The sequence below is a fragment of the Lontra canadensis genome, unplaced genomic scaffold (genome assembly GCF_010015895.1).
Source record: "Lontra canadensis isolate GAN:19392208 unplaced genomic scaffold, GSC_riverotter_1.0 scaffold8, whole genome shotgun sequence".
Classification (NCBI taxonomy): Eukaryota; Metazoa; Chordata; class Mammalia; order Carnivora; family Mustelidae; genus Lontra; species Lontra canadensis.
The window spans coordinates 31778511-31790672 of record NW_022631002.1 but is presented as its reverse complement, the minus strand read 5'-3'; the positions used below and the strand labels follow the sequence as shown (position 1 = coordinate 31790672).

At 36.5% G+C, this 12162-nt stretch overlaps 1 protein-coding gene across 12 annotated transcripts in view; it reads left to right on the top strand.

Moving 5' to 3' along the window:
* Nucleotides 1-12162, top strand: part of CYLD (CYLD lysine 63 deubiquitinase) — a 64634-nt gene that overhangs the window by 5070 nt on the left and 47402 nt on the right. For 7 of the 12 annotated variants that reach the window (XM_032854492.1, XM_032854486.1, XM_032854493.1 and 4 more), the window contains 3 exons: nt 1373-2024; nt 3426-3728; nt 6014-6119. In XM_032854492.1, the coding sequence (XP_032710383.1) occupies nt 1521-2024; nt 3426-3728; nt 6014-6119 (913 nt within the window). In that variant the 5' untranslated portion in view covers nt 1373-1520. Of the gene's footprint in view, nt 1-915; nt 937-1372; nt 2025-3425; nt 3729-6013; nt 6120-12162 lie in introns of those variants that run through there. The other 5 variants (XM_032854495.1, XM_032854498.1, XM_032854497.1 and 2 more) reach the window with 2 other exon arrangements.

Below are 12162 nucleotides of genomic sequence, written 5' to 3'. Positions count from 1 at the left end.
TTTAATCATTAAGTTCAAATATTAAACTCAAAATGTGGTTCTTTGGTTTTAGGAGTATTTATTTCTAAATTCCAAGAATAAAATAGATAAATATGGTAGTGCTGTCAACCGCTGGTGTGAAATGGAATGGAAATGAATACCTCTACCTCAAAGAAGGATGGAGGGGCACCTGGGTGGCTTAGTTGGTTAAGGATCTGACTCCTAATTTCAGCTCAGGTCATGATCTCAGGGTTGTGAGATTGAGCCCTGCATCGGGCTCTGCTAGGCATGAAGCCTGCTTAAAATTCTCTCTCTCTCCTTCTCTTTCTACCCCTCCCTGCCCCCCTCCCCAAAAAGAAGGATGGAATGAGTAACTGTATTTAGAAACCAAATGGCCACACTCATGTGACTGAGAATACATAAAAATTTTTTTCAGTAAGATAATTAACTAAATCTTAATTTGATTTGATGAAATTGTATCGTTTTTAACCATCAGTTAAAGTAGGGTTGAGAAGGTTATTTTAATTGTGAAAGATTAGTATTGTAAAAATTTTAGATGAAAATTTGAAACTGAGTAATGATCTTTTTGTATTTGTTTCAAGGATGACATAGTTAAAATTGTGGTATAAAAAGTTTGATATTTGTTACTGTATTACAGTTTTATTCCTTGTTATGTAGTCCAAGTTTTAATGGCTACAGAATTGATTTTTAAAGACATCTTTACTATAATCAGATTTAAACTATTTGAGATTTTGAGAAATTAAATGATGGCTCTGATTAATGTGATTAACATCTGCTTATCTAAGGGCAAAATGTGCATGCTGAAGGAAATGAAATTGGAGAGCAAATAAATGATCCATTATCGAAATATGGAACATAGATAAACAAATCATGGTTAAGCTTTCAGAATATGATTCATCATTTTTTTGATAAAAGATGTTTATCATAATAATTAGGGTGGGTAACTTTTTACTTAAACTGTGTGTAGAGAAATAACAGCCTTTTTGATTTATGTGTGTTCTGCCAAAATACAAGCTTATTCATTTAAGTTAGGCAGGATCTATTAAAAATGCTATTTTTTAAAGTTAAAAAATCTATTTAAATATGTATATGTTATCTGTTATTCAAATTTGGTTTCATAAATTTCATTGCCTTGGAAACGAACACTGTTGTATTGTCTTTGAAGATACTTTACAATTGGCTTTTCTTAATTAAAGATGCAAAATTATGGTAGATACAAGTACTGTATGTCTTTTAACCTTTTTAGGTACTTTTGGAAGTATTTCATTTATGTGTGTGTTTTTACTAATAGAATGAGATCTTAAGAAGTCTTTAATCTTAATTTTAGGTCATGTAGAATAAAGTGTAAAGTTTCTCTTTGCTTGTCCTCCAGGCATTTTGCTTTGCTGTCTTTTTACAGCATGGACACCAAATTGCTAAAAACGTGCTTTGGGACTGCCAGTGAATTTATCTTTTGCGGTTTTACTACAAACTTAGTAGTTCCATTTTTTTTGAGTTAATATTTTGGAGTTAATGTCACAATGAGTTCAGGCTTATGGAGCCAAGAAAAAGTAACTTCACCCTACTGGGAAGAGCGGATTTTTTATTTGCTTCTTCAAGAATGCAGTGTCACAGACAAACAAACACAAAAGCTCCTTAAGGTACCAAAGGGGAGTATAGGACAGTGTATCCAGGATCGTTCTGTGGGGCACTCGAGGATTCCTTCTGCAAAAGGCAAGAAAAATCAGATTGGATTAAAAATTTTAGAGCAACCACACGCAGTTCTCTTTGTTGATGAAAAGGATGTCGTAGAAATAAATGAAAAGTTCACAGAGTTGCTTTTGGCAATTACCAATTGTGAAGAGAGGTTCAGCCTATTTAAGAACAGAAACAGACTAAGTAAAGGCCTCCAGATAGATGTGGGCTGCCCTGTGAAAGTACAGCTGAGATCTGGGGAAGAAAAATTTCCTGGAGTTGTGCGCTTCAGAGGACCCTTATTAGCAGAGAGGACAGTGTCGGGAATATTCTTTGGAGTAGAATTACTGGTAAGTTTGATAAACCATTTTAGTGGGCTGTGTGTGTGTGTGTGTTTGTTTCTGTGTGTATTTGTATGCCCATGTGTATTGTTTTTTCCCCTTTAAATACAACAAAAACGTTTTCCAGAAATCTTTTGTAATTTTTAATACTCATAATTCTTAGGATTTACTTCCTAATGATAAATTGAGATGATGCAAAGATGATACATTGAGAACTTTTTATAAAATGACCTACTATAGTAGGAAATACACCTATCGTGTAATTATTCAAGGCTTTCACATCTTAGAAATTTTAACATTGTCTGTGTTTAAAGTGAACTCTACCAGTTATAATTGAATTACTCACCTCACAAATTGTTAATTATCTTGTGACATTAGCATCTGTAGGTTTCTCAGTTTTTCTTTGTGTGTGTGTGTGTGTGTGTGTGTTTTAAGATTTTATTTATTTGACAGAGATCACAAGTAGGCTGAGAGAGAGAGGAAGGGAAGCAGGCTCCCCGCTGAGCAGAGAGCCCGATCCCAGGACCCTGAGATCATGACCCGAGATGAAGGCAGAGGCTTTAACCCACTGAGCCACCCAGGCGCTCCAGTGTGTGTGTTATTAAGTAATGAAAAGTAGCTGTAAGATTTTAGAAAAGTAAGGTGCAGCTACTTGAATGTGCTTTGGTCATCCCTCATAATTATGTGAAAATCATCTTGGAATTTATTTCTACTAAAGAGAGAACTAAGGACTCTATGATACATTTCCATAATTAAAATTAATTCTCAAGAACTTAAATGTTAGTTACATTTTTACATTCTTGCATATAGAATCTCATGTCTTATTTAGTGATTAAGTTTTTAAAACAGTGATTGTAAAACAATCAGAGGTTTGAATCCCAGTTATGCTATTTAATAGCTGGGCTGCCAGGTTACTTACCCAACCTACTTCTCTAAATCTTTTTCCTCATCTGTAAAATAGCGAAACCAGTATGTAACTGGTTTTTGGATAGAGGAGGTGTTTTTGTGATATGCTGATTCAAGAGTTAGCCTGGTGGCGGGCGTATAGTAAGTACTCAGTAAATGGAGCTAATATTATTGTTCTTTTAAAGTAAAATTTTCTTTTTATGACAAAATTATTGTTCCAATCACAGTGTAGAATCTAGCCAGGCTCTCTCACAGTGGGATTATGATTTTAAATTTAATTAGTTAATTAATTATATTTCAGCATCAGATACAGCTTCCTCTTTATTCTTTTTTAGACACTCAGTTCAACAGCAGCTGCTAATAATTATATTTCTTGTATGTGTCATTTAGAATTTTCCCAGTGATTTCCCCAAAATCCCCAGAGTGGATCTTTTTTTTATGGGTCATCTTCCTCCATCTCTTTATCTATCAATCATTTTTTTTTCCCTCTCCTTTGAAAACTAGGAAGAAGGTCGTGGCCAAGGTTTCACTGATGGGATATATCAAGGGAAACAGCTTTTTCAGTGTGATGAAGACTGTGGCGTATTTGTTGCGTTGGACAAGCTAGAAATCCTAGAAGATGATGACAATGGATTGGAAAGTGATTTTGCAGGTCCAGGGGACACAATGCAGATGGAACTTCCCCCTCTGGAAATAAACTCCAGAGTTTCTTTGAAGCTTGGAGAAACTATAGAGTCTGGCACAGTTATATTCTGTGATGTCTTGCCAGGAAAAGAAAGCTTAGGATATTTTGTTGGTGTGGACATGGTAAGAAACTTTTGGAGTGTATTCTCTTTGTGGGTCTGTCAGTTTTATGACCAATTTTAGGTACAAATTAAGCACTCTGAATATTTAAAATGGACTAATTTGGAGTAACTTAAAAAATATCTTCTAATTTATCTTTGGTAAAGGAACATTGAGATGGGAGAGGAGTCTAGATATAGAGTTACACTTACTCTTTTTTCCAACTTGAATAAACTGGAATAATGTTTCAATTCTTAAATTTGTTCTATGATAGCTGACCAGTAAACAGAAAAAAAACAAACAAACCAACCCACGCAAATGTGTTATCCGATGCTTTTTAAAGATTTTTTTATTTTGCGAAGGTTGTTTTCTTCCCCCCGCTAATCTGTGGTTCTCTTTTTATAGTATTTGCAAAATCTTATTGGCTGATCTGATTTTAATGAGTAGTGTAAACATCAGTTATGGAAAATAACCTGTGTAGAGGAAGAGCGCATTGCTTTAGAGGAAAAGATGACTAGAGTATCTCGTTATCTCTTTTCATGGTGGTAAAATATATGTAACATAAAATTTACCATTTTCACCATTTCTAAGTTCATAGTTGCATGGCATTTAATTACATTCACAGTGCTCTGCAACCATCACCCCCATCTTCAGAGCTTTTCATCATCCCACACTGGAACTCTGTCCACATTAAATGCTACCTCCCATTACCCATCTCAGCTAGTAATCTGCTGGTAGCCAGGATTCCACTTTATGTCTCTGTGAATTTGCCTTTTCTAGGTACCTCATATAAGTGGAATCCTACAGTGTTTGTCCTTTTGTTCATTGTTTTGTGTCATTAATGTTACCTTACAGTCATATTTGTTCATAATGGAAACATTCCAATAGGACAAGTTGAATGTTACCTGTGGGCATGAAGAGAAGGAGAAGAAAGAATCTGAGAACATTTTTATCACAGATTGGAACTATGGACAAGAGTTTGTTAGGTAGAAAGAATGAACTCAAACAGAATTTTTAAACACTAGAATGAGTTAGGAGAGATCGTGACTAATAGACTCTTGTACTCACGATGTTTTTGTGATTATTTTTATCTACTCAGGCATACTGTTTGGTAAGTTATAAATGTTTAGCATCAGTTTATCTGGTGCTTGGAAATTCTAGGAAATGCCATTTGATACCCATTAGACAAACATTACTATGTTGTTTAGACAAACATTTACTGAACGTTTGCCATGTGAAAAGACAGAGGAAAATGTGTGGGTCCCTCAGGATAGCTAATGATAAAGCACACCTTTCATATTTACTTGGAGAAGAGATTGTGAGCTGGGTGGGGGGAGGGTTAGAGAAAGAAGCCACTGGTCACTGGGGTTAGTTTCCCTTGCTTCAGGTCGTTTGGACCTCATACTTGGCGAAAACCCTGTAGGCCTTCCCCTTCCTTAGCTGGCAGTCCTGAATATCACCTCATCTCCTCTGGGCAGGCTGCCTAGAGCTTTGCCCCACCAGCTTCTCCACTGCCTCTGTCTGCCCTTCAGTTGGCCTGTGCAACTGTACATTCTCAACCCCTCTAGTATGCTCCTTGAAAGGAAAGTTCTGGCAAACGCAGTATTCTTCATCTCCCATCTATTTCTGGTGATAGCATGTTGTTATATACACATTGGTGCTCAGGGCACTTGTCTGACTGGCCCATCTCTTAGTCTAGCTCTGTGAACAGCACTGTACTACTATGTGCTAATTGGAATATAAAAGAATTAAATGTAAAAATCTGTTTTGGAGGGAACTCTTGCGTATCCCTACAATGTCAAATGTCAATGTCTAATGTCAAAAGAACATTAAAAAATAGATTTTCTGTGTACAAAAGGGCATGCAGGGGTTCAAATGGAATATTTAAGTGCTCAGGGAGTGTAAGAGTGATTAGAACAAGCTAGGGTTAATTGGAGGCAGATTTCTGAGTGAAACAATGTATTATTAATCAATCTTCCTGTGCAGATGGGTGTTATGTAGACTAGCATTTGTTGTAAAGTACAATGAATACTTTCCATTTCTTGCTCATCTGTGAGTTTACTATAACTTGATTATTCTTGGATCTCATTTTTACTAAAACCAAAACAAAAACCAAATAAACAAAAACAAACCAAAAACCTTATTACTGTGGCAATTATTTCTGATATATTCTTTTTTCTTTTAGGAAAGATAGTTAAAATTGGCCAGAGTAAAATCTTTTGGGAGATCCTTTTCCAGAGAACGTAGATGTTCATACTCATGTTTTATTGAGAAGAGTTTAAAACTTTATTCTATTACTTGATTTCTAGGATAATCCTATTGGCAATTGGGATGGCAGATTTGATGGAATACAGCTTTGTAGTTTTGCAAGTGTTGAAAGTACAATTCTCTTGCACATCAATGATATTATCCCAGGTATGTTTTCTTTGTGTTTTATATATTATATATATATTAATACAAGGCAAGGTTTCTAAGCTGTTTATTGTTATGGGAATGTAAATACAAGCTTCAAGATGCATTTTTGGAACTGGACTTTTTATATATTACGGAATTGTTATTAAAGAGAATATCCTTTCTTACCCCCAAGTGAAAACAGCACTTACAGATTTTTATTTCCAAAAGTAGGTGAGTGTGGGTTCGCTTTTATACATTATCATTAACTTTTTATCACCTGGTTATTCTAAGTGGGAGAAAAAGGCCCTTTCTGATCATTAGAAGGGTCAGATAATATAGCGAGTGAGAAGCTGGTTTAAACTAGAAGAGCTTTAGGCAGAAGTTAGTCATGTAATGTGATCTGATCTACTGGGGAGAGGATTCTTGCTGGAGGTCCTATGAGATTTCTTCCAGTTTTGAGATGGTGTAATTGATCGGGTTTCATGGCTGTATAGTCAGAAATAGATCACTTATCTTTATACCTTAAAAAAAAAAAAAGTTAAGGAGCACCTAGGGGGTGCAGTCAGTTGTGTCTGACTCTTGGTTTTGGCTCAGGCCATGATCTCAGGGTGGTGAGATGCAGCCCTGCCTTGGGCTCTGTTCTTGGCATAAGTCTGCTTGAGATTCTCTCTCTCTCTCTCTCCCTCTGCCCCTCCTGCTCATATTCTCTCTCTCTCAGATAAATAAGTAAATCTTTAAAAAAAAATACCCAGACCATCAAGCAACCTTTTATTTTACCTCAAACATAGGGCACCTAATAGCTGCTGTCAGCCAGTTAATAAATTCCTGTTGATGGTGAAATCAACAGCTTCTTCCCTCTGCTCTTAGTAGGATCCCATTTACAGCCTAGTCAGCTGCTAGTAAGTTACTCATGAAACTGACAGGTGTTCAGAGGTGGTGCCTTTTACTGAGCATTATGCAACTATGAGTAAATGTTAGAAAGCCTACGTTCAGTAGCCACCAATGTATGAATCCATGAATTAGATGACTTGTACTTCTTTACATTCCTGACAAATTTATAAGGTCTTAACCATTCCCATTTTGCTGATAAAAAGCTGGGGCTTAGCTAGGGCTAAGACTGGCTAGGATCCAGTAAGTGGTAGAGCCAGAATTCAAAACCAGACCCGTCTGATTGTAAAGCTCTGCTTTTTAGTACCTCTTCACCCCACATCCTGTGTGTACACTTCGGATGTGAAGTCTTACATAGAAAAGCATACTTCTCAGCCTCACATGGATACTTGGGAATATTGTTTCCATGGAAATATATTGTCTCTAATTCTATAAAAGCTGAATTTTACTATAGCAGGGATCATAGCTGAAAAAAATGATTTTTCTGCTGCCATTGTTTTTCCCTTCCTAAATTTGACACAGAACACTTTTGAGTTCCCCACAGATCATTTCAGGTCCTCAGTATCTTTTTTGTAAAAACGAAGGGGCCAATGCTAGATGATCCTTAGGATTCCTTCAAGCCTGTCCTGTTTGCCCTTCCTGTTCCCCATTGGCTTGGCAAATAATAAATGCTTGCTTTTGCTGAGCTGGGAAATGCTTTCTACTACAGCTTTTAGTTTTACAGCCAGAGTACATTAATTTATTTGGATGTATAGGAACCAGATAATAGCTTTATTTCAACTTTGGTTTGTAAAAGTCCGCCATACTTGGCTTTTCTTGAATTTTAGACGGAACATTCCTATACCTACCTCCAAGATTCTACAGTGAACGTTTTATTGTACTTGCTTTCTCATGTATCCATCCCTCTATCCATGCACTGATCTGTCTTATTTTTGTAAGCATTTTGTAAGCATTATGATATGTAAGCATATCAGAGTAAGCTACAGACATCAGTATACTTCCTCTTTAAAAACTTCACACTTCTAATTAACTAGAGAAAAGTTTAGGGTTTTTTTCCTTTGAGATAAAAGACATAAATGTAATGAAATGCATGTTGTGTCATTTGAGTTGACTAATGCATATATCTTTGACTTAGAAACCCTTATGAAGTCATTAAAATAACTTCTAATAAGAAAAACATTTCTATATCTCAAAGCAGAATAATAAAAAAGTACGGTAAAATATCTCATTTCCGTTCTGTCCCTCCACTTCTGTCACTTCCTTACTCCATCCCTTGCCTCCCACTGCTGTTTGTATTATTTTCTTGCGTATCTTTCCAGAATTTCTTTATACGACATACATATTTCCTTTCCATTTTTATATAAAAAAATACTATATACACTATTCTGCGCCTTGTTTTATTCTCTTAAATTTATGTCTTGGAGTTCTTTGTTTATCTGAGTAGAGAAGTGCTTTTTCTGTTGTTGTTGTTTTTTTTTTTTTACAGTGCATAATTTTCCATTATATTTATTTAACCAGATTCCTACTGATGTATGTTTGGATCGTGTCTAACTTTTTACTGTTACAGTTAATGCTGTGATAACCTTGTCCGTGTATGTTTCCCACATGTGCTAGCAAATCGATAGGACAGATTCCCAGAAGTGGGTTTGCTCAGTGAAAAGGTCCATGCGTTTGTATTGTTCTAAATATTATTAAGTTGTCTTAAGTAGTGTATATAATAATTTATATTCTTTTTTTTTAAGATTTTATTTATTTATTTGACAGAGATCACAAGTAGGCAGAGAGGCAGTCAGAGAGAGGGAGGGGGGAAGCAGGTTCCCCGCTGAGCAGAGAGCCCGATGTGGGACTTGATCCCAGGACCCTGGGATCATGACTTGAGCCGAAGGCAGAGGCTTTAACCCACTGAGCCACCCAGGCGCCCCAACAATTTATATTCTTATCAGGCAGAGTAAGAGAGTGACTTTTTTAATATACTTGCCATGAGACTATGTTGTTAAATTTTTCTTCTAGTCTGAGAGGTGAAAAGTATGTTTCAATATGGTTTTAATTTCCATTTCTCTTATGAATGAGGTTAAGCATCTTTTCATATGATTAAGGGCGATTTGTATTTTTCTCTGTACTGTATATTAAACCTTTGTCTTTTTAAAAATTGGATTATTGTTTTTTTTCCAGTTTCTTTTTTATGTGTTAAGGAAGTAAACACTTTTGTGATAGGAGATGCAAATGTTCTCTTCTTGGAACTCTCATTTGTCCTTAGTCCTTTTTGCCTGGTTGCCCTCATTTTTAAAAATTGTGGTAAGATTAACGTAACAGTATTTATTTACCATTTTAAGCATTTATAGGTGTACAGTTCAGTGACATTAAATACATTTACTGTGATATGAAACCATCACCACTATCTATTTCAAGACCTTTTTCATCATCTCAACCAGAAACTCTATACCCATTAAGAAATCACTCCGCATTCCTCCCTTCTCTCAGCCTCTGGTAACTTCTATTCTCTATTTTCTGCCTTTATGAATTTGTTTATTTGGATACTTCATATAAGTGGAATCACATAGTATTTGCCCTTTGTAAACATCTCATTTTACTTAGTGTAATGTATTTTGACTTGGCTTTAGGTGTTTTTACCATGCAGAATTTTAAAATTTTTACATAGTTGAATTATCAGATTTAATGGCCTGTATATTTTGAGTTACTCCAAAGTTATAAAGTAATTTCCCCATGTTTTCTTCCAGTACTCTTGTGGTTTTATTCTCTCTCTCTCTCTCTCTCTCTCTGATCCATTTTTATTTCATGTGATATATAGTGTGATTTATGGCCAATTTAGTCCCTTCTCCCCCAGATAGTTACCCAGTTGTCCCAACATCTTTGATTAAAAAGTTTATTTCTGGGGCTCCTGGGTGTCTTAGTTGGGTAAGTGTCTGTCTTCAGGTCAGGTCATGATCCCAGAGTCCTGGGTTCAAGCCCCACGTTGGGCTCCCTGCTTGGTGGGGAGTCTGCTTCTCCCTCTCCCTGCTCATGCTTTATCTCTCCTTCTCTCTCTCAAATAAGTAAATAAAATTAAAAGAAATTTCATCTTTTCCTACTCCTTTGAGATGCCACTTTTACCATACTCAATTCCTACATATACCATAATGTTTTTCTGGACTTTCTATTCTGTCTGCTTGTGTGTCATTCAGTACCACATTGTTTTTAATGATTCTTTATAACATGTTCTTGTGTGAGCACTAGTCTTGCCTCATTGCTCTTCTGAATATTCCTGCTATTTCACATTGTCTTCTAAAAGGTTAATAGACACATTTAAGTCTACGAGTCCACCTAGATTTGATTTTGTGTAGGATGTGAGGTACACATACCCAGTTTGATCTAGCACGCTTGCTGCGTATAGACCCAGTTTTCACGTACTACACATGGATCTCTTTTGGGGCTCTCCTCTTTCCCTACATTAAGACCTCTAGGCCTTCATTATCCTAGCTTGACAAGAAGCCATTTAGCTATAAAAGTACATTTCTCCTCTTGCTCTTTTTCATAGTGAGTGTTTTGGCCTCTTCATTGTCAGTTTAACAATCAGCTTCTCAAATATTATAGGAGAGTCCCATTGGGATGTTGATTGGAACTGGAGTTAACCTGTAGAGTCATTTGAGGAGAACTGAAATCTTTATCATATTGAAGTTTCTAATACATGAACATTGCATTACCTTTCATTTACTTAATCTCTTCTTAGTAAAATTGTATACGTTTCTCCATTTCTTGCATTCTGATATGTTATAAAGTAAAACATTTTTTTAAATTAATATACAATATATTATTTGTTTCAGGGGTACAGGACTGGGATCCATCAGTCTTACACAATTCACAGCCCTCACCATAGCACATACCCTCCCCAGTGTCCCATCACCCAGCCAGCCATATTTTCTAATAAATAATTTTTTGTGATATATATAGAAATACAGTCAACTTTTTAATTAATTTATTTATTTTTTAAAATTAATTAATTTTTTATTTTTTATAAACATATATTTTTATCCCCAGGGGTACAGGTCTGTGAATCGCCAGGTTTACACACTTCACAGCACTCACCATAGCACAAACCCTCCCCAATGTCCATAACCCTACCCTCCTTCTCCCAACCCCCCTCCCCGCAGCAACCCTCAGTTTGTTTTGTGAGATTAAGAGTCACTTATGGTTTGTCTCCCTCCCAATCCCATCTGTTTCATTTATTCTTCTCCTACCCCCTTAACCCCCCATGTTGCATCTCCACTTCCTCGTATCGGGGAGATCATATGATAGTTGTCTTTCTCCGATTGACTTACTTCGCTAAGCATGATACCCTCTAGTTCCATCCACGTTGTCGCAAATGGCAAGATTTCATTTCTTTTGATGGCTGCATAGTATTCCATTTTGTATATATACCACATCTTCTTTATCCATTCATCTGTGGATGGACATCTAGGTTCTTTCCATAGTTTGGCTATTGTAGACATTGCTGCTATAAACATTCGGGTGCACGTGCCCCTTCGGATCACTATGTTTGTATCTTTAGGGTAAATACCCAGCAGTGCAATTGCTAGGTCATAGGGTAGTTCTATTTTCAACATTTTGAGGAACCTCCATGCTGTTTTCCAGAGTGGTTGCACCAGCTTGCATTCCCACCAACAGTGTAGGAGGGTTCCCCTTTCTCCGCATCCTCGCCAGCATCTGTCATTTCCTGACTTGTTAATTTTAGCCATTCTGACTGGTGTGAGGTGGTATCTCATTGTGGTTTTGATTTGTATTTCCCTGATGCCGAGTGATGTGGAGCACTTTTTCATGTGTCTGTTGGCCATCTGGACATCTTCTTTGCAGAAATGTCTGTTCATGTCTTCTGCCCATTTCTTGATTGGATTATTTGTTCTTTGGGTGTTGAGTTTGCTAAGTTCTTTATAGATTTTGGACACTAGTCCTTTATCTGATATGTCGTTTGCAAATATCTTCTCCCATTCTGTCAGTTGTCTTTTGGTTTTGTTAACTGTTTCCTTTGCTGTGCAAAAGCTTTTGATCTTGATGAAATCCCAATAGTTCATTTTTGCCCTTACTTCCCTTGCCTTTGGCGATGTTCCTAGGAAGATGTTGCTGCGGCTGAGGTCGAAGAGGTTGCTGCCTGTGTTCTCCTCAAGAATTTTGATGGATTCCT